The 23951-nt window shown below is 41.2% G+C and overlaps 2 protein-coding genes across 3 annotated transcripts in view; both read left to right on the forward strand.

Annotated features, from left to right (window-relative positions):
* fat1b (FAT atypical cadherin 1b) overlaps positions 1 to 2006 on the forward strand; it is a 55208-nt gene extending 53202 nt beyond the window's left edge. For both annotated transcript variants that reach the window (XM_061252864.1, XM_061252865.1), the window contains one exon: positions 278 to 2006. In XM_061252864.1, the coding sequence (XP_061108848.1) occupies positions 278 to 867 (590 nt within the window). In that variant the 3' untranslated portion in view covers positions 868 to 2006. The remainder of the gene's footprint in view (positions 1 to 277) is intronic.
* Positions 2007 to 10563: 8557 nt separating this feature from the next.
* Positions 10564 to 23409, forward strand: mtnr1ab (melatonin receptor 1A b). Its single transcript, XM_061251889.1, has 2 exons — positions 10564 to 10928; positions 21787 to 23409. The coding sequence occupies exons 1-2, from the start codon at positions 10745 to 10747 to the stop codon at positions 22653 to 22655; spliced, it is 1053 nt and encodes a 350-aa protein (XP_061107873.1). The 5' UTR covers positions 10564 to 10744; the 3' UTR covers positions 22656 to 23409.
* The last annotated feature ends 542 nt before the right edge of the window (positions 23410 to 23951 follow it).

The following is a 23951-nucleotide window of genomic DNA, read 5'->3' on the forward strand; positions in this document are numbered from 1 at the left end:
TCCAAGGAGTACTTCGAAAATCAGCTTTAGATTGTTGCTTTTTTTTTCAGGCTCTTCTAATGAGTTTGTGTTTGTGTTTGTGTGTGTGTGCTGATGTGGAGCTAATAAGCATGAATTAATGCAACCCTTTGTGTTGTTGTGATATCGCTTTGCATGTTTGCATTAATACGTTGAGCCATTTATTTTGTCACTGTGCTTGTTGTAATGCTAGTGTGCACAATGAGAAACACAACTGATGAATAGAACTTTATCTAACAGTGTGCATTGCATTCGATAGGTTACCATTGGGACACGTCTGATTGGATGCCTAATGTTCATCTTCCTGGAATCCAGGAGTTTCCACAGTACGGTTCTGTGGGAAGCCCCGCCCCTTTGTACAGCAATCCCGCCATTCTGCACACAGATTACTATCCTGGAGGCTGTGACATTGAGTGTGACGTCCTGCCCCCACTGAAAGACTTCCCCGACCACAGGGAGTCGCCCCCGCCCCCGGAGCAGGGCGACCAGTACGGGACCCCGCCGCCCCCCAGGGCTGTGCCCCCCCCAGCCAGTCCACCGTCCTCCCCCCACAGCCAGAAGCTGCACAGCCTGCACAGGTACCTGCCTCACCACCAGTACCCCGCGGAGATCCCCCTAACCTGTGACCCCACCGCAGGGGGCAAAGGTCACAGGGTCAGCTTCCTCACTTACCCCCCGAGCCAGGGGCCAGGTTTCGGGGCAGCCAGCGCGGACGTCCGCGCCTCTGAGGCCTCTCTGTCGGACGCGTCGGTGGTCGCGACGAGCGACTGCGAAAGCGGGGAGGAGGGTCACGTTCCAGCCCCCAACCCTGGCCTCGCGCCAAACTCCACGCAGCACACCGAAGTCTGACACTGATTTCCAACGTTCAAGTGCCTCGACTGTACCAGCGCCAAGCTGGCGAAACGCACTGTTTCCCCACCGAGAGGCGAGTGCGGTCAGCCATGTTGAGCGGCGAGACGACTCCATTTTGGCTCTGCCACACGAATGCACTGGATCCAGCAGCCTGATCTCCCACTGCACTGCAGACAGGCCCGTGTTAATGGCTGTGCTTGAGATAACTGTCACGCATAAACACTGCAGGAACTAAAAAAGAAATGTACAATTAAGAGAGAAAGAACCTGCCTAACTGTTCACACGCATTGTTCCAATGATGCAAGACACTTTTTTAAAAGTCCGCTGTCATTTCGCGTGAATCGTACTGTACTGCTTTGAGTTGAAAGATGTTTACTAGAGTTTGTAGATATGTTATTTTTTTTTTATTTCCAAAAAGAATCGCAGTAATTTGTGTGCCATTGGCCATACTGTATTTATTACAGAAAATAAGAAGTGTTTGTCAAACGTAAGGTCTCTGTGTGCCAGTAAACTGTGCTGTTTTGCGGGGGTCTGCACATCCATACATTTTATTTGTATGTAAATAGTAACTGTTGACTTTATTTTTTCGCCACAAACATGGACATAACCGTTATATTTATAGTATGAAATAATGTATGGACACATGATTTTCCAAGTGTCTGTGTGCAAGATGGTCTTGATGTGGATTCTACTGGATACTGCCACTAGCTCACTCTTTCCTACTGGCAATAAATTATTCATAAAATGGCTGATTCTTTGCTCCTATTTATCTATAAAGAAAGAAGTGGTTACAGAATACTATAATACCATTGACAAATCAATGGTTAAATCAAATATGACACATGCTTAAATTTGTGTAGATTCACTGAATGATTTGTCTAGTTCAGAATTTCAGCATCAGTTTGTTGGTTCTTACTTGACTGAAGGCGGCCATTTTGAGGTGATATATTTCCTAAAATGTTTTAAAAATGTCATATCAGCACATTATCCAGCATTACACCCTTTGTATTTTCTGTACAACACTGTTGTCCTCTTTTTTGGCTAACAATTTGTAGGTTTGTTTATATGTTATACGTGTAAGAAATGTGACAAAATTGCATAAATCATGCAGCGACTTCATAAAAGGCTTTTGAATATTTTATAGTGCCAAGACTGTTTATACATGAAAGTTTTAGGATGTCACAGGTGTCTCATTGATTTTATGTTTTACAAACCATCAGGCAGATGCGGATTTTGTGGGTGGGATGCTCTCCATAAGCTGTCTTCTGAAAAAGCAGAGCTGAAGTATAAATTATGCAAATGTGTAAACTTTTATTGAAAACTTTTCACCTGTTTAAGGCCAGATTTATTTGGCTCTAATTTCCATAGAGGCATCATGTTTAAAACACTATTTGTGGTGGTCAAGGAACCTGATTTGCATGAAGCTGAACAGAATGATTTATTTTTATTTTTTCAGTTGTCTGGTGTGGTTCAGAAATGTGGTTGGTTTGTGTGTGTGTGTGTGTGTGTGTGTGTGCACCTGTGCGTGTGTGTGTGTGTGTGTAGGGGGATAGAGATATGCATTTCAAACATAGTCTGTAGTTTTGGTGAGGCCACTGGGTTTAGTGAAGGGCCCGTATCGCCTCCAGAGAGGAGGGGAATTAGCATACTTCTCAAAATGATGTGAGGGAGTGGAAAGGCCGTTTGAAGATGGTCTAAGCATGATGGTCTCCTGGGCCTGATCTCTCTCACTTTCAATGCAGCTCTTAGTCACACTGTTTACTTTACATTTCCTTCTGAACTGGACTTTCAGTCAGAGACAGAAGAGAAAGGGGGTACCGCTTACTTTGGCATTTGGTCAAGAATTTTCATTAGTGGAACTTCACCTTTTTGAGGTTGTGGAGAGCTGCACTTGAAAGAGACTCGTTCTGTTTACTGTCACTGCTGATGGTGAGAGGCACCCTGGTATCCCACAGTATAGGTTCAGTGCAGTGTCACTCACAGGGAATAGTGTGTCCGAAAAAGCTTTGATTTCTCAAGGTTAATTCTCTTTCATGAAACACAAAGAAGGTGCCTGTGCTCGGAGTCTCTGCTGTGCGGTCGGTAAGCCCTGCTGTTTGAAAGCCGCTTACTCTTTACTTTAACGGTAAAGGAACATGGATGTTGGGTGAATACTGATTACGAGGAGGCCGGCCGCTCTGATGTACAACCACTTTAAAGGGATTGGATTTGTTTCCGTGGGTGTGAGTCCGTCGGCACACTCCTGAGATTTTAACAGCGGGGCAAGAATGTTTGCTGTGCCAATTCTCCCGTAGCAGGAAATGGCACCGCATGTTTCAACTATTTCAAATCAATTTTTAATTTGCGGGAGGTGCATTTGGGGTTTGATGTACCACACAGCGTGTCTATTCAGCATTCTTAGTGAATAGGGGTGTAATGATATGTCGATCGATCAATGAATCGCGCTAGCAAATGCCACGATACAACTGCATCAGTGTGACATGAATCGATTCGTACTGTGGTGAATCGTTGATTTACATTGCAAACTTATTTAGGCAGACTGAGGCACGGTCCTTCATTGAAAGTTCGAGGATCTCTTGAGTGTCGAAGGGGTGCGGTGGAGGAATTGTCAAATCTAATTGTCACATTTATATCGCAGCTAATCGCATGGTATCATACTGTGATTAATAGTTATTTATCATCTCATTCTAAATTAAGAGAAGTCGTATCGCATCACAGTGTTTCAGAGTATCACTATCGTATAGTCATTAAGTTGTTAGTGATTCCCCATCTCAGTATGGACAAGTCGCTGGGGGAAACCACAGCTCTGCGTAAGAGGAGAGGACATGGGAGCTGTTGAGGAGCGAAATAGAAGGAGGAGTGAAACTCAGGTAAGCCCTGTCTGTGTTGGGGGAAACGGTGGTTAACCCTTTCAGTATATGAAGTGGCTCCACCCAGATCCCAAGGGGTTTTGGTTGAGAAAATGTAGTAGGGTTTTAATCTGGGCTCAAAACAATAGAATAGCAATCATTTTGAAAAAGCCAGGTGACACTCGGTAGTTACGCTTAGGCTACACTGAGACGTAGGGTATAGTGGTTACAGCATGTTGCGTATTCTTGTAGCTTTGTACGCAGGTTACACCTTCACACACTCCTCGTTTCACCGGCTCAGTTCAGATGCACCAGCATATCACACCTGAGGAGCTCATCAGGGATCTCCATTATTTCCCAGATAACTGCTCACGTGTATTACTCGTAAATATGAATACCCTGTGATTGGCACCATGCAAATATAAACACCCAAATGCAAACCATTAAGACGCGAGATGCTGCGTTATGTGGAATTCGCGAGTATGCATGCTGTGTACTAGTTGATAATTAAATTTACAAAGAAGCATAATTTGTAGTGAGTTTTCAGGGTTTTCAGAAATAACCCTGGCTAGGAATTAACCGTCTTTCACGCTTGTCACACAAGTTGATATGATAGCATGACAGTGCAGGCAAGGTGTTGCTTCAAACTGTCTCGCATTTTTAATCTCATGCTTCACGATTCCATACTTTTGGAATGGCACCAGGCTTGTTTTCATGAAGCAGAGATGGCGACATTCATCAGTGAGAATGTGCTTGTCTTAAGGTGTCTTTTCATGGCATGATGCTTACAGTCAACACAAGATGGCGCTGTAGCCCCACATGAATTGATGTGCCGATCTCCCTGTTGTATAAGGTCTTTTGAGTAGAAATGGGAATTTAGGGAAGGGTGAGCATCATTATGGCTAATGTGCTGTCTAATTAACTGCTGACTGTTTCACACTATATTAAGTCACATTTGGCTGCAGTGTAATTTATTAAGATCTTTATATGCCAGTAAAATAATCATATGAAAATGACACCATTGCGTTTTCATTAACTTATTGTAAAGGGGCTCCAATACGTTTGTGAAAATATTTATTTTGATACAATTAATATAGGAAAAATAACATAACCATAACCAGTTGAAGAGTAGAGATAAACTGTAATAGATCTTGAGTTCAGTGATCATTTTTAAGGTAGAAATAGGTGTTCCGGGCAACAGCCTTCATTTGGAAGCACGCAGATTCGTCTGGTTTGGATGAAAGTGGGTCTGAGTTGTCTGGGGCCTGACAGATATCCCCGGTATGTGGTGACGGCGCTTAAACAGTTTGACGTGCCGTGACGGTAGCCTGAGGCAGGGAGCAGATGCGCTTCTGTAAGGCGCAGTACCGCATGTGTCCTGCCAGGGGGAGCTGTGGCGCTTTCCTCAATGAAACGGACCGATATCTCCGCAGAGCCTCGTCCCCGCCGCCCAGACCGATCTCTCAGTCACACAAACCTGATTACATACATGATCACATCAGAAACCTTAAGTATGATGTATACAAGTAGTACATTATATATACTAGTACTAAAATCTGAAACTCTGTAGCTGTTTTGAAAAGTGCTTTCAATAAGGATTATGTTTATAGATTAGTGTTATTATTAGTATTAGTATTTTTATTGTTATTATTATTTTATTATGATTTAGGATAACCATAATAAAAGGTCCTTGATGATATTGAAAATATCCTCTCAGTCATGTTGTTGAACTTTTTTAGAAAGTAAATGTTTAGCTTTATTCAAGCCCTTCTGAGTGATAGAGATGTAAATGTGCTACCGATACGTAAAATGGTGTGCTTTTGCGCTTGTCAATCACCACACAGGCTGTGAGAGTGTTCTCCTGCCGTGCGTTACAGCCTGGATGAACTGTGGCAATGCAGGTGGAGTATCATTCGACATAACCAGGAGGAGCTCAGGTGGCGATAGCAGTTGTTAGCCCAGCTAATTACCCACCGTCATCTCTTCACACCTGGACACATCAGAGAGGGCATCGTCCCCAATTAAACCCAGATGAGAGGCTAAAGCCGTCATCCGTCTATTCTCGCGGCGTCGAAGGCGGAACGGATTCACTGGAGAAATGTAACCACAGCCCCTACTTCAGTGCCACTTTGGCTTGTGTTTGTAACAGCCCTGGATAACATGATGTACGAGTACTGTCCGGCAGGGGTGTTTGGTATAAAACATCCATTTCAGTAATTGATTTCCTGATGGATGACATGGCAGGCATGGGGCCTTTTCTGCTCTGGCCAAAAAAGGGGCCTTTTTAAGGGCATAATGAGACTGGTGATGAACTGTACAATGATGCCAGTCGGGGAAAATGTCTATTCCTCAAGGGTAGACATTAACCGTCTGGTGCCAATGCCCTCCCAATGAGTTCTGCCCTGTCATCACATTGTTTGGAACAGGGATTTTTAACGGCAGTTGGTTGAATTATCCACTGGCACACTGTTGACAGAACAGAAAACCTTCTATTATAGCCTGACTTTTGTTGTCATTCTCAGCTTATTATAATCAAGGGTTACCTTTTTTAATATGCAACCTTTGTTCCTGTAATTACGCTATAATTATGTTATCTAGATAGTATTAAAGTATAAGGAGCCAGCATTTCACTCCTACATAACTGGCAGTAGACACAGCTTTAGGGTACTGTTAGTGGACGGAGGAATGTTTTAAGTCTCCACAGTTCACAGTGTGGTATTGGCCGCAGGTTTTGTCTGCTTGAAATACATTTCATTCCTTTCTGAAGGGTTTCGAGGTTTGTTTGTTTTTCCCATGATGCACCATGTAGCCGGGGGCAGAAAGTGCCAAATTCAGGTCAATAACTCACTCACTCACACACTCACTCACACTCACTCACTCACTCACTCATTCACTCATTCACTCACTCACTCACACTCACACACACTCACTCACTCACTCACTCACTCACACACTCACACTCACTCACACACTCACTCATTCACTCACTCACACACTCACTCACTCACTCACTCACTCACTCACTCACACACACTCACTCACACACTCGCACTTACACTCACCCACTCACTCACATACACTCACACTCACACACTCACTCACACACGCACACACACTCACTCTCACACTCACTCACTCACACACTCACTCACTCACACATTCACACACTCACTCACACTCACTCACTCACTCACACACTCACTCACACTCACTCACTCACTCACTCACTCACACACTCACTCACTCACTCACACACTCACTCACTCACTCACTCAGTGCTCACTCACTCAGTGCTCACTCACTCACAGGGACAGTTTGCATGGAGCCTGCACTTCATCAGATGGCCTCTAGGGGACCATGCCACAGGATCTGTGCTTGTTTCATACCACTCATCCAGATCTTCACATCTTTATCATTTTATACTGCAGAAGACAGAAACACCATGCATTGCCGTGGCTGCTTAGAAAAGTAACTTCTGATACAGTGTGTTTAGGTGAAACAAAACAACCCAGGCATCTTAATTTAATTGCAACTTCTTCTCTTACAAATGATTTCACGTTGTCTAATCCATCTATGTACCTCTGGAGAAAATCCTGCAGGTGCTGCTAGCCTGCCAGTTTGACTTATGGATAACTTGACTCCCTGTGTGTGTTAAGCTGTCTCATTACTGCATTCTTTGTTTTGTTTTTCCACAAACTCCATCGAGCCCAGCAGTACTGTAAGTAATTTTCGGTCTTTCTTGACTTCTTCTGAGAAGGTCACCGAGTCCCACGGAGCACCGTGGCTGCAGTTCAATCCCATTTCCAACTGAATTCATTACTAACGCTTATTTAAAATGGCCGACACCTGCAGAGTGACGAGTATGGCTGACAATTTATTTCCTACATGGCGCAGAGTGCATAATTTTAACCTCAGCGTTTAACATTCTGCCTGAGAAGCTTCATCAGGGGATCTCCCTCAGGGTGAGAGGTAGGAACATGGCGTTCTCGAAATGACGAGGTGCGCTCATAGTGTTGTGACAGGAGCAATCCGTCAGATATGTCAAATGTTAACTTCATATTTAAAATTGCATTAGGTTCAGGTTCCCATGAACCACTCCATTATGTAACCTTTAAATTGTCAGTCTGAGTTATAAGATGGACGGGTGTTTTTTTTTTTTCAGGACTGCAAAGTGATGTCTTCGATGTCTATTGACACTGAAATAACTTGTTCTTCGGTGAAGCTTTGAACGACAGGTGAACCTGCTCTTCCTCGGGTCAGTGAACCAGAGAACATTTTTGGGTGAACACTTCGAGATTTATGACTGCACATATTTTCATTCAACATTGAGCATCATCGGAATTTAAAATAATAATTACTGTGGACTTACCTGTTACCTGGGAAACCGCTAATTGGAGAAATAGGGGCTTGAGAACTCCACATTGTTTTCCCTGATGTCAGTCACTTAGCAAATTGCACCGCTTACAGTTTTGTGCCATTTGTGTAATCGATGAAATGTATTAGTTAATTGATGGAATTACTCATGTTTAAAAACATTTATCAATTACATGTTCCCAGATCCCATCTCGCTTTCTGTGTGAAGGGAGTAAGGCTTTTGCCTCAGATGAATGCAGTGACCTGGGGCGATGTTACCTCAGAAGGGAAGAGTAGTCGTCTGGCAGTCGGAAGGTTGATGTGTGAATGGGTCAGTGGGAGGCATCGATTGTGAAGCGCTTTGGATAAAAGTGCAGTGTAAATGCAGTCCATTTACCAATGTGCTAACGCTAGACAGTGTTTTCACAATGCTACTGGATATGGAGGGTTATGAGAGAGACTGACATTTAAAAGCTCTGGGTTTAAGAGCTGTCAAATCAGCATCAACAAACAAGAAAAAAATAACTATAAGCCTTAAATGAATCCTATCCCCTCATACCCACCCACACAGTGCATGCAGACACACACACACACACACACACACACACACTCACACACACACACACATACACAACAAAAACAAACAAACAATAAAATCACTAAATATTCCCACCGACTATTGTTCAGCATGTCACTGTGACATTTCTAACCATCCACAATCCACGCATTACATGTGACATTTCATAACAATTAAGGAACACGTGACTTCTAGCGAGAGCTAAAGAGATGAGAAACTGGTGCGTCTATGTCAATGAGTTGTGAACCCTCCTGGCTAGAGTCAAGGTGAGTCTTTTGTGCTGTTCATCTGGGGAGTGCTGCTTCAAGTGAATGCCTCAAGTGAGCCTTTCAAACATGTCCATAGTTGACAGGTCTCCATAGACATTCCACTAAATAGCTTTAACAAATGTATGCACGTGTGAAATAACCCACTGTGAAAATGTGTTTTTCTCCCCTGCACAGGTGTATTCTTTTTGTTCCTGTTGTTGTTTGTTTGTTTTTCTTTGTGATCAATTTTTTATTGTTTCTCATTTCAAAGTTCAAATATACCAAATTAAAATAGCAGTTTACAGTATACAGAGGAGGCAAAATAAATCCCACACCCATCCCCCCACCCCTTCTACTCCCCCTTCCCTGGCCCTTGTGGATGTAATATTTAATGTCCATAGTGACCATTCTTTCAGTTTAGTAGTGACAGAACAGGTGCTACAGTATGTTGTGTATACAGTCGGTCAGCAATTTATTAGGTAGAGCTGTACACCAGCTTGTAATGCAAATATTTAATCAGCCAATCATGTGGCAGTAGCTACATGCATAAAAGCAGGTGGATGCAGATGTCAGAATTGGGAAGAATGGGGGCACAACCGTCTCTAGACTGCAGAGAGGTCAGAGGAGAAGGGCCAGGTTACAGCAGCAGAAGACATAATCAGTCGAAAAGATAAGTCTAATAAATAGCTAATGAAGTGCCCACTGAGTGTCATATGTATGTAATATAAAAGCCTTTGTCCAGAATACCAACTAAATATCCAGATATTGCATGTGAGCTGACCAGTGATCTTTTATACAAGCCTTGTGTGAGGACACGTACAATATTCTGTCCTTTCCACACGTCATGTGATGTGACTGCACATCACTCAAGGACATTCTGTTTGATTTTGGCTCTTTTCTATCCTTTCTGAAGACATCAATTGTACAAAGACATCACCCTGGACAAGGCCGTCGCGTGATGGATCTTTTTGTGTGTATTCTGAAGGTGTTTTTTAAGGTGTGTTGATTTGAGTGATTTATGATTTTGCACTTTCACAGTATAGGAAAAGAGGGAAGGATATCACGTTTCAGATGATTTTGTCCGTACTAAAGAACATTGTTTGATTTTGTTACTTTCTCAATGTTTGTGTCAGATCGAATCTTGAAATTCCGTTCTTTCAGTGGTGGTAAACTAATGTTCCCGGAAAGTTATTTGCAATTTGTTCATTTTGCGGATGTGTTTTTTATTTATTTATTATTATGTGAGAATGTCATATGTAACGAATAATCAGATACGTTCTAACATTTAAGCAATGCACATCTTTTCGGTATCTCTGAAATTCTATAATTTCCATTGATTTATAAAATGTAGAACGATATTTCAGTTTTTAGTAGGCTGCATTGTTGCACGTGTATCAGTCAAACAAGCGTATGAATGAATTGATGGAAGAGTGAATGAAGCATGAATGATTGACAAAATAGTAATGAATGAACACATAAATAACGCCTAATCGTTCCAAGGTTGGTATGAATGAACGGGCAACTAGACTTCGCGCGAGACTGGAAGTTGGATGAAGGTCTCTTGCAGCTACGTTCCACGTGGGGGCAGCGTTTCTGCAAACAACGACCAGGCATGAAATGGTTGGAAGGGCTCAAGTTGTCACATACCAACAATGTGATGGGTCGATACAATGCAATAGAAGTGTAGACACGTGCATTTGGGGCAAAAAAGTTATCAGCTCAGTACACAATGGCGAGGAAGAAACGCACGGAGCATGACAGCTAAATTCTAACCAGAATCTACAACACTTATGGAACCCGAACCTGTTATTTATATTGCTGGGTGAGAAAGTAAGGGCTAAGATACAATGAGAATAAATGGAAGTCATCTGAACAGTTCTTCGCTGGCCTCAAATGAGCTAAATCTGAGTCGTCCTCCGTGGGTTGCTACAACTTTGGGGAGCTTTCTGATATTTACAATTGTGGTTGACATTTTGGGAAACCTTTTGGTAATTTTTTCCGTTTATAGAAACAGGAAACTGAGGAATGCAGGTAAGAGACACGTGAAATCGCAGCAATATTGTCTATCCTCTCCGGTGGCATCATAGTCACAACGTTTTCATCGGTGTTTTCACTGAATTGCATTGTTAAATGTTGCCTATTCGAATCGATGACGTTAAGAAGCCCACTGTTAGCGTTCTACTGAAATGACAGGATAGGTGCGCGCGTGTCACTGAAAGCTACAAGTAACCTATACGGTTAGACGTGCATTACTGATTGGATGTTTATAAAGTTAGAAAGTTGTAGTTGAGCTATTTATTATGCTTAATATGAAAGATGATAACACGCATAGTTTACAGATATCAGTAAATGCAACATAAATGTTGTCTGTGAAAACTACATCAAAAGAGCAATACCAGCCACAAATGAACGTGTCGAACTCCAAATATGTGAATACTTACAAAGCAACAACAATTAATAGGCTTAGTTATTTTTCTTTTATCTGATATATGTCAATCGACTATTAATGTTCACTTTGTCGATCAGTTGTAACCCTTCTTGTTAAATATAATATAGCTTAGCTATGGCAAGGTGTCTTTTGCTGGCTTCTGACACATTGTAGCCCATGAATATGTGTAAGAAATACTTTCTTTGACAAAGATGTCCGAATCAGTTCAGTGTCTCAACGAAGGAATAACATGCTTGTTGGTTGCACTCGTTCGGTAGGCTACCCATAATCTAATAGCTAATGTAATAGCTTTTAAATAGTGACCTAGTACGATGAACATTTACCGGGACGCACTTGTTTACGAGGACCAACGTGTATGAAGTAGCGAGGGCACTTGAGCAGCCTAAAGTCGCGTCACGTTTTAGATTACTCGAGCTGCAGTATATAACTAAGCTGTGTTTTATGTATGTTTGTATGTTCATTTCTGACGGCGATAATTTAACGTAAGCATTGTTTTCTAGTCTATGTACAATAATGGATGAGTGACATATACAGATTGAGTATGATTATTATGATTATGATGACGATGACAATGATGTCGATTATTGTTATTATTATTATTATTATTATTATTATTATTATTATTATGTTTATGATGATTATTACTGCTATCATTATTGCTATTGTTGCTAATGTGATGTGAATTGATAGTTGACATAGCTATAAGAGTTTAAAGTCAGGAATGCTTAGCCTACAAGGTGCGTGCAGAATGTGTCAGTGGATGTTCCACACATGAATGCAAATTTTGTCTTGGCTGCAGTGCTTCAGTTCTTTCTGAATTGCATCACACGTTAGACATTATATAAGCTGCATTACATGACAAAACAAATAACCTGTCATGCCATGCAGATTATCCTCAAAAATGAACAGCGGGTGATCGATTCGTTTCTGCATTTTGTACCAGCTTCTTCTCTTAATCATCTAATTAACTCAATCACATCCTGATATGACATTTGTATAAGCACCAGCTACAGCCAAATATCACGGTGCTCAAGTAGTCAACGGAACTGAACCAGTGTAGGACTGTCAGAAAATAAAACTAAGGTAATTGGTTGAAATAAAAACCAAGACCAGAGCAGTGTACCCCTGTTTTAACCAGTTAATCGCCCCTTATAAACAGTGCTGTAAAACAAAAAGTACACCAGGTTCTGCTCTGCAGATGTAGCCTAAAAAAAAAAAGTGTACATTTAATTAGTTAAAAAAATTGCTCACGTTGTAGAGAAAGTCTTTATATTTCAATGAGGTCAATATATTATCTTTACCTTTTACAGTCATCAATCTGTAGGTCTCGAAAATAAAGGTGGGTAAGCCAAAATTTGAGTGAAAGTTGACACTTTTTCTCCCTGATTTTCTTAATGTATAAGAAAGTATAAGATTGCAGTATAGGTGTCAAATATAAGAAAGATCTGAGAGGTCGAGGTTAAAAATGTGTATTTTTTCGAATAAAAAAACAAAAAAACTAAAGAAAAACATACTAATTAATCAAATTCTATAACCTCACGCTTTGCTTTTTTGTAAGAAAAGTAAGAAGAGTTAAATAAAATGTATGCATTCACACATCAATTAACCTCTGTTCTGATTGGCTTAAGAGCTCCAACAAGCTGAATGCTTTGTGTACTGAGCGTTTGGATTGGTCCTGGCTTCAAGGTGGGCGTGCTGAAGCAAACAAGCGTATTGTTGTGATGTCACAACTTCACGGAAGTCCTAACAGTCCTAACAACATTTAAATGCATACATTCTTCATACACTTTGTGTGGATTTATTTGGAGACTTTCACAGTGTTTTTATGACACATTCAACTCCTTTATAATCCTTTATAAACTCCTTTGTGTTTGAAAATCCCAGGGGATCAGCGGTTTCTGAGACACTCCTCCCACCCCATCTGGCACCAAAAATCATTCCACGGTCAAATCACTTAGATCATATTTATTCCCCATTCTGATGTTTGGTCTGAACAACAACTGAACCTCTTGACCATGTCTGAATGCTTTTGTGCATTGAGTTGCTGTCACGATTGGCTGACTAGATATGCATTAAAGAGCAGCTCCACATTTTCGGCATACTGTACAGACCAAAAGAGTGCTAAAAAGAAAGTAATTAGAAGCTTCAGAAAGGTCTCCTGTATAAATATGGAGTGGGTGAAAGCTATGTACAGTAGATGTTTGTAGCACAAACATTAATGAGTAAATACATGATCTACTGTACCGGGTTGACTTTCCCAAAGCAAATCGTGCTGTACGAGGTTTTCATATGGCTGTTTTGCTAGATTTAGGCAACATGAAAGCCGGTGTGCTAGCTGCCTCGAATGGGCAGCACAAATAACCGCGGTGCTTTCTAATGACTGTGTCTGCGGTTAAAAGCCTGCCCAAACGCAGTGCTCCAGGCTCAGGCTGCTCTCTCCCTCCCGGACACGTGGAGGCAGTGACGTCAGTACAACTGAACAATGAGTGTGCGCTCATGCCAAGGGTGACGCCGACGAGGATGCCGGCTATTGCATAATGAGCGGCGGCTTTGGCATCGAGCTCCAGGTCACGAGGACGCGTTTTAATGGGACAAGCAGGCAAGTGCACAGTTTGCACATTAGCCGGTTTTTACATGCAATGCTTTTTCTCTGTAGTGTGGTTGCAGGAGACAGGTGTTGGCTTCAATTTTGTCTGTATTCTGGTCACATCCACTACGGAGTTCAGGCTGTGGAGGATTTTGAATGGCTACTTCCTTGTTGATGGTTGTTCTGATACTGATGCGTTTGGATTGTTAGAATCCTTGTTGCTGACCACTGTGGCGGTGTCAGTGGTGCTCACATATTTAAATAGGCAGTGAAGCACATGAATATGAGGAGATGCCTTACGTCTCGTCATGTAAATGTTGCAACACATTTGATGACAATATGCATAAATTTGAATACATTTATGTTTCCACACATCCTGTTGCATTGCTTAATGAGGACGAACATAGAAAATATGAATAACTTATCTGCAATTAATATGGGCAACCAACCAACAACTGCAGAATATGTGAGTGGTCCAATATGGCTACGTAAGAGACTGACATTGTTTTATAAGACTCAGGAGGAAATATTATCAGTCTCTATTGTGTAGCTGTATTCCGCTTTACCACCTAAATATCCAGTGTGGAATTGCCCATATGATTTAGTGTCTTCTGCGATTGTTCAGCATTTCAGACATAAACATTTCCATTTTTTCTGTGCTATATCAAAGTGCTCACATGATATTGATGAGACCAGGGAGCAATCAGTAGGAATCATCATTTGACATAGATGATGCCCTAACTCCTAGCGATCTTCAAGGGGTGAAATGTGTGCCGTCCAACTGTGAGCTGTGCATCATGTGCTCAGATTAGTGGGTCATATTCACCCTGCGATTGTTCCATTAGCCTCCTGCTACGCACGGTTCATTAGGTTCTCCTCCAGTACGTCGTCATTCGATGGCCCACTGAAGAGAGCGTTGACCCAGAGGGAATATTTAATGAGTATTGGAGATAATCGTAAGACACATAAGAAGGCCAAGTTCATCTTTGCCCTGGCAGATAACGCAAGACGCATTGTTTCACAGTGGCACGCCGCAGTTGCTTTCTTCCATCCCTGCGTCTTTCTGTTTTATTAAACAAATTCGGCATCTCAGGATTCATACACGGTGACAGCACTGTCAGTTCAGATCGCTCAAGCGCGGCAGTCCTGCCGTGAGGAGAGAATAATTCTGCGCGGTGTGTGTATCTACATGAACATTCTGCCAATAACACTATTTTCAGTTCAGATGATCAAAGCATGCTGGGATATACGCATACAGCCCATGGTTACAAAAGAGAGAAACACACTGCAATAAAGCCCTGTAGTGCATTTCTCAAAGACCAATTTAGAAGAAGTAGGCACCCTTTGTAAAAAATAATTTATTTATCAAAATCTTGCTATTGCATTGGAGGTGACTTTGTTTAATCTAAAATCCAGTGGAATATATCCTCTTCATATTTGATGTGAGCAGCAGTGGCAGGAGTGCAAGGCTTCAGGCTCTCATGTAAAGTAAAATGGATGCTCATTGAAGGGCAAGAGCGCTCAGCACATTATAGGCACAGTATTTGTGACTGAGAGAGGCCCCTTTTGGCACCACTAGAGCTGGTGTTCATTATGTAGGGAAGCATCTGCTTGAATTATGTGCCTCTGTTCATAGTGAATATTTGGTCATTTTAAAAGTGCTGATACTGAATAGACATTATTCAGTGTCACTGTAAGGCCTTACCTCCATGCACCTAACATATTTTAACAAACCAAAATATTTGTTGTCAACATGTAAACACCTCAAGCTCAGTTTTGAAACAGCTGGTCACTGGTTGACCAGCTCAGATCAGCTCCATACTCAACATACACTGGTATGACCAGCTCAAGCTATGCTTTGAAACAGCTGGTAGCTGGTCATTTGAAGCGGGTCATAGCTGGATTTTACACCGGGGTATGGATCCATAGTACTATAGCTTACTTCAGACTGAGGTTACCACAGTACTCTAGTTCACCTGTAGTATGTACATGTACTAAACCAATGACATCTGGACTTGAGTATCGCAGAGTTTCATATCGCCAATGCTGTCCTTGTAGCTCCTGCACAGACCAATAAACTTACAAATGGGTTGAAATTCCCCAATACGTGTTTCCATTCTGGGTGTATTACAACCTGAAATAAATCGAAGGTAATGAAGGATATTTTTTGGAATCAGTTACTGGGGAATTTATCATCTTTAATAGCCCCATCAAAGAAAATAACTCACTCCACCTCAAGGGCAATTAGAGAGTGACGTTTGTCGGTGTGCCTGTTGTTGTGTAAAACTGGCATTTCATGATGCATGTCTAAAAAACTCTTTCTGTCAAGGGAAAACTGATAAAATTTCAGTTCACAAAAATGTGAAACCTTGGATGTGTGCAAAGATATTATGATCATCTACCATGTTATGCATTCATCAATTTCAGATGCACTGACATTATATAAAATCTGCACACCCATGCAAAACTGTAAAAAATAATAAGATATCCTGACCAAGCTGCTCGGAGTGTGTTGACCTTCGCCGACGGAGCTGAATCATACAGTGATTACTCTATCTCATGTATTGCTTAAAGTCAGGATTTATTTAATTCCAGCCTGAAGTGGGAGCATAACCTGTCCACGGGAAAATGGAGAAATGAATTAGACTCAAGACGACTCGTTCTAGCATGAAGAAAAGGTATTTGATATGTTAATGAATTTTCAGCCGAGCCCAGATGAACATTAATTGCAGAATCTCGTAGAGTGATGCACTGGCAGAGTTTATTGCATCCACCGTATCTATGGTGAGCCAAATTCCCTGGGTTTCACCCTGTGTATTCAATTCTGCAGTCAAAATCCCACAAACCCTTTGAAAGTCTATGTTATCTAATGACATGTACTCTATGTCTTTTTCTGTGACCTAATGTTTATTGGCCCCGGTTCAGCATTTCAGCATAAAACTTGATCACTCTGCATAGTGTAAATGTGCATACAGTTTAACGACAGAATGTGCAGTAAAAATCACATGAGGTCATTTCAAGACAAGCCATTCACAATTACTAGAGCACTAAGAGACAAAATGCAGATAATTTTATTAATTGTACGCTATTCATTAACATTGGTGTTGTTGTTTTTCTTGTGTTGCTATAGCATATATTGCATATTTATAGCTCATCTTGCATAAATGCATGGTTAATTCTCTGGATTTATTAAAACACAAGGCTTGATGACAGATACTTGGCGACACTAGCAGTCCTAGAGTAGGAAATCCATGTTTTTCCCATCATGCACAATCACACCCAGCTGCCTGCCTGGATATGTGCTTCAATTCATCTTTTTTCCTTTCCATTCAGAAAATACTGCTGCCCTAAATTGAAGTGTTTAGGTAATATGATCAGTGTAATTTAGGGCCTGGCTAACTTTGACCTGCCTACTAATTTGAAATTACAGGCTAATGGTTAATGTCAGTTTTATGTCTAAATGGCTAATCTCGCCTGGTCCACTTAGTGGGTAATGCATGGTGATGCATTCTGCTTGACTTTACTCCATCAGAGGTGCAGGAAGAGAAACAATGCAGCTGGAAATAAGGGCAACATCAGGGTAATAAGAAGTAAGCAAGCCTGGCTCCACATACATTTACCGAAGCATCTAGACATGCTTTAAATCTGTCCATTTCCTGTAATTCTTCAAGGCCGGCGTGGAAATTGCTGCGCTTACGCCGATTATGAGAGCATGGAAATGTGAATCATTTCATAGGTTACATCATCTTTAATGTAAGAAAAGGACTCTGATAAACTACAAACAAATTTAACGGAATGAGATTAATTGAATGATAGAAAAAAAAGCCTCTGATGCTATTATTTAAAGCAAAGAAGTACAATCTCAAAAGTACATAAATTCAAGGTACCCTAAATTATGATTAATCATTTAAATCTGAGAGAAATTAATTCAGATAAACCTTAGCCGAGAGTAATCAAATTAAGCTCTAATGAATGTCTCCATGAGCACGTCCCTGATGTATTATAGAGAAACAGGGAAAGCTGCTAAAACACAGGAGCTGTTTATAGTTAATTAAACAAATCAAGACCAGGCAGCTAGTGAAACAACATTTCAGAAAATACACATTAAATATGAATTTTGCTTAGTGGAAAGAGTTTTTCCATCAATAGATGTTTGGAGTAGATATGTTGAATAGGTAAGTTGAGTTTCCTCCATCAGTGGGGAATCCATGGTGCATGACACAGATCACATATAGAACCTGATTTTTCAACATTCCAAGTCAGTGTTCTAGAACTCCATTGTTTTCAGTTACTAGCTGTGATTGTTACATCAGCATTAGAATGTTCAGTTAAGAACAGTCTAATTGGATATTTGTGATCTCACACCTAAAAGGGTTAAGAATGTGTTTTTTCATTTCTCACAAGGGCCTGATATTCCCGCAGGGGCCATATTGATATAAGACCAATGAAGATAATATGACAAGAAATAAACAGTCATGCCTGCACTTGCCTTTTGAGACTGTACTTTCCCCTCCATAGACCTACTGCACCTCAGTCCCTTATTTTTGTACTCATGTTTTAGCAAGTCACTCTGGGTAAGAGCATCTGCTAAATGGCAGTAATGTAAATTTACTGAATACAGGAGACTCCAGCATATGTAAAAAGTCAGCCTCCTTCTTGAAAAAAAATTGGTTTGATGGATTGCATGTTTTATTTCTACTTATTCTCCCTCTTTCCCGAATGTGCTTTTACCTCGAGCAGATGTAACCTTTCCAACTGACAGTGGCTAGATGAGCACAGCATGTTCTTTTCTGTACAGAGTAGGATTGGAATTCTGTATGCTGCTTAAGGTGAATTTGGGGCCTGACTAATGAACACTAACACACAGCATATGAATGGTTAATGCCTGTGCGAATGATTTCTTGCACTGAACAATTTGTACAAGGATCGCCATCGCATTCACTTCTACAGAATGTAGAGTAATACTTTTCAGAAACCCACTGCGATGAGTAGTACTGTATGTTCTCCTGATTCTTACCAGTCCACAGAATGACCACATTTTCTCATGGTCAACTGTCCAATTGTCCAAAATCAAATAATACCCAGAGAAATTGCTTTTTCTTTTATGCATGCTGTTCTTGAAAGAAATACAATTGTATTAAGTCCTAACAAAATTGTGTTATTTTCCCCAGCGGTTTCCCCAGAGCTGTATTAGGTTTGAGTAGTAGCTCTGTTTAGAACTTTAATCGTCTGGATTTGTTCATGTGATGAGAAGCACATGTTTTAGCAGGCATAGTGCCCAATGTTCTCCTTTACTTTGATCATAATAATAATAAAAATTTGATTTATTATATTAAAATGTATTATATACTATTATACTATAACGGAGTGTCGTAAAATGGGTTCTTCTGGTTGGCGTGCCTTTTTCTCACTTTGAGCACCTGTCCCTGAAAAGGTCTCTGCACAGCCCGGTGTTATAGACAGACGATAAAGCGTGTTTCTTCAGTCAGCGTTCAGTCTGCCTTCCTCGTCCTATACTGCATGTGGAAAGTGCACTGTGTCGATGTGAGTGGATGAGCAGCCCGTAACTCCAACACCAGAGATGTGGGTAGTATCTGGCAACCGAAGTAGAAAGAGCTGTACAGAGAGAGAGGGGGAGTTCAGGGGTGAGAACGCCCCCCCCCCCTTCAGACAGGATATTCACTCAAAACCAAGACCCTGAAGGCTAACTACTGACAGTCTAAATCTGGATAAATTGTTCCACCATGCCTTCCAGCAAAAATGGCACACACTTTGAAATGCAAAGATCCCGTTTCTCAATGGATAAATATCAACTTCCCTTCGCAGGCATTCCTGATCTGTAATGCATGAGTGATGACTGAGTACATAATCCATCGCTGTCATCAAGTCAGCTGTTTTTATATTTCCATTTCTGTGTGTAAATATAGCTATCCGCGGCTGCCCTGGTCAGCTCTTATGAGACATTTACTAAATGTATGTAGATTCTAAACAGACGCATACTTTCTGTTTGTTTCTCCACATGTGCCCTTTGACACCCCTCACTGATAAAATAAAGGGAGCAAACAGTAGCAGTGCTTCGGAGCTCAAAACTAAATCTGTAACACTATATTTGAAGGGAGTATGCATTATTTATTTATTTATTCATTATTTATTTATTTATTGTGCGCAACAATCCGCATATGAGTAATTAGATCAATGCACGGAGTGCCAGATTTAGCTGAAGCGCTCATTTTCATCTGTATACCCTCATGTACTGTAGGCGTAATGCATGATGCTTTCATGACACCTACACAAATTGACATTGACTGTGACATAGTGATGCTTTATGACAGTTGACACCAAGTGTAACAGACATTTATGAATGGTTATGCATGTTTATATCGAGTGTCATGTTGTGTTTATGTCAGTGTCATCTAAGCATTATGCATACGACCTTCACATAAGGTGCTACGGATAAACCTGTGCCTAGCCTTGTGATAAAGAGTCTCAGAGTAGTGGTGTTGATCCAGGGTCACCATTGTCAGGAACATAACTTTATCCATTATTAGATACACAGCTAAACTGATCCTACAGCCATTACTGTACATCATTCCCCGTGGGGTCAGCCAGCGTGTGGTTGTGGTTAATTTAACAAGATAATCCCACACTACCTTTCTACAAAATTCTGAAAGAGGGCACTAGTGATACTGTAGGTACAGCATATCAATTACCAACTCAGTGCCTTCGCAGCAAAGCTGATCACATTCATTTCATGCAACTGTCATTTTTAGTATAGAATGTGTCAGTAGTTTTCACAATCTACCCACGTTTGAACAGACAAGGAAAGTGCAGCTACTTTATTGTGGTTTAGTACCACAAAGCAATTGGTTTCAACTGTTTACCACATGATGTAATGTAGCTGTTCAGACAACTGAGAAAACACAACATGGTCAGTGTCATTTGCACTTGAACTGATTTATATCCAGTTTACCACTGCTGTGCTAGAGCACCCTCTAGCCATATTCAGTAATAAGTAACCCTTAAGTAATATTCAGCTTTTCGATTTTTTTAAAACAATAAACGTAGCCTCATACAGAGACTAAAAAACATACGAAATGTCAAGTCATATGTAGACACTGCAGTAAATGATGATTATGTATTGAGTAAAGTGGTTTGGTGTGTTTTATTTGACATACATACAGTATCTACTTGCTCCAAATTCATGAATATCCCGTTCATTTTAAGGAGCTACTGTACCCTTTTCAACCCCCAGTCCATCATGGACCTGGCACTGTGCTTTTCCACTCGAGTCATTTCTCATTCAGGTGCCCTAAAGGACCAGCTTGGAAAATGGTGTTTGCCAAGAGACTGAGAATACCAAAAGCAAGTAGAGTTTGCTTAGAGTTATATAAATGATGCGTGTTTCTCTAAAAACAAAGTACAATTTATTTCTGTGTAATTTTAAATGATGACTCATGAGTTGCAGGTTTTTAAAATGGATTTTGCTTTCAAAACATTAGTCGAAGTGTCAAACTAATTGCAAATGAGCCTGTCTTTATTTTTAATCAAAACCCAGTAAACGGAACAATTGAATACATTTCGGTGAAATGTGACATGCATTTGCATGTCAGATATCCTAAAATATCTGAAAATAAACATTTCTTTGTAATGTTTGTAAAACTAGAGTTTAATTGTCTCATATTAGTATAATATCATACTATTAGTATAATAATATGATGCTGAACAGAGAATAATAGTAGTTCACTGTTAAGTACAGTGTGCATGCATTGTGTGGTTTTCATTTCCCTTCAGGTGAATTGTAGGGTCACAGCTGTCTGATTCCATCGTGATGCTGTTTTGTTTTTCGTTTGCAGGGAACGTGTTTGTCGTGAGTCTCGCTGTGGCGGACCTGGTGGTGGCTATATATCCATATCCCCTGGTCCTTACATCAATCTTTCACAACGGATGGAGCTTGGGGAACGCACACTGCCAGGTCAGCGGCTTTCTGATGGGCCTCAGTGTCATCGGGTCCATATTCAACATCACCGGCATCGCCATCAACAGATACTGCTACATCTGCCACAGCCTGAAGTACGACAAGCTGTACAGCGACAAAAACGCAGTCTGCTACGTGCTCCTGATCTGGCTGCTGACTGTCGTTGCCATCGTGCCCAACCTGTTCGTGGGGTCGCTGCAGTATGACCCCCGGGTGTACTCCTGCACGTTCGTGCAGTCCGCCAGCTCGGCCTACACCATCGCCGTGGTCTTCTTCCACTTCATTCTGCCCATCATGATTGTGACCTACTGCTACCTGCGGATCTGGATCCTGGTGATCCAGGTGCGGAGGCGCGTCAAGCCCGACCTGCGGCCGAAGCTCACCCCGCACGACGTGAGGAACTTTGTCACCATGTTCGTGGTGTTCGTCCTCTTCGCCGTGTGCTGGGGGCCGCTCAATTTCATCGGCCTGGCCGTGGCCATCAATCCGCCGATGGTGGCGCCCCTCATACCCGAGTGGCTTTTTGTGTCCAGCTACTTCATGGCCTATTTCAACAGCTGCCTGAATGCCATCGTCTATGGGCTTCTCAACCAGAACTTCAGGAGAGAATACAAGAGAATAATCATCTCCCTTTGTACCGCGAGGCTTTTCTCCTCCGACAGCTCCAACGATGCGGCCGAAAGGATCAGGAGCAAACCGTCCCCTTTAATGACAAATAACAACCAGGTCAAAGTTGACTCTGTGTGAATGGACAGACACGGGCAGTGCGGACTTTGTGAAAAAAACAACAACAACATACCAAATACTCGGCTAAGCAGCTTCCAGTTTCAGGACCATCTGGGAATACCAATACACAACTTACAGGGTGGATGTACTTTACTACAAATTCATTTTATTTCAAGTGCATTACAGTTACGGACCCATTTTTCTTAGTGTGTACAGTACAGCGATGGTGTCAAGATGTTTATCTAAAGCAAATGAAAACATACTGTACGCACTGTTTATGTACACACTGATTGTCAGTTCAGGTCAGGTTTTTCCACCTAAAATGAAGGAGGAAGTGGCACACTCCTACCTTAAATCACAAAACAGAAACAGATCTTATTTTATATTTTTAATTATTCCCGGAAAATACTTTGTTTGTTACCTCTGGTTTACTTTGCTTGTTGCCTGTTGCTATCCTTAGTATTGATTTTTTTCTTTTTTATAAATAAAAAAAGTCCTGGTACTCTATTATGGAATGAGTGAAATGTTAATCTCTGAAATGCTGGAGCATATGCATTTATAAATGTGCATGGGCCTGCTATTGATAGAATGAAATGCATATTGATTGTGAAAAATTGTAATGATATTGTCATTTAAATGCCCCCCTGTTGCAGAGCGTGAAGATGTAAATGACATCATGCTATCTGACATGTGGATGAAAATGGATTGGTTTGTTTATCAAGCTGTGAAATGTGAAGAATAATGAAATAAATGCTTATGAAAAGGAGAGTGTAATCTGCAGGTGTCACGCTCCGTGTGTGCTGGAAATGTGTCGCATTTCATTGTCTCAGTTGACTTCTCTGAACTTCTCGTTACCGTTTTGTCGTCTGGAATGTGCAAAAATACGCCGAATAAACAGTAGGTTATTTAATATTCGTTTATCTGCATCCGTGATTCTATGTTGGTGTGGAATACTGTATTGCAGAGGCACAAATTCAATACCTTGTTGAAGAGTGAATTGTCTTCTAAAAATCTGTCTGTCACACTCTGACACACTTGAGCAATACAATGTGAACAATACCCAGAGGGACTTTGATGAGAATCAAATTCCCTCAGTAAAAATGGAACATCCGTCAATACGAATGTTTGTTAAAGAAATAGAGCAAGATTTTCGGAAATATACCTTTTTTCCGACTTTGACGAGATGTTCGATTTCATTTTCCTTGAAAAACCTGTACCACACCCGCAAGTCCTACTCAAATTTGACTAACGCAAAAGGGGCTGTTTCAGGTTTTACTTCAGGCAGTTATCCAGCTAACTCAGAAATCCTGCTTTGTG

The sequence above is a fragment of the Conger conger genome, chromosome 8, assembly GCF_963514075.1.
Source record: "Conger conger chromosome 8, fConCon1.1, whole genome shotgun sequence".
NCBI lineage: Eukaryota > Metazoa > Chordata > Actinopteri > Anguilliformes > Congridae > Conger > Conger conger.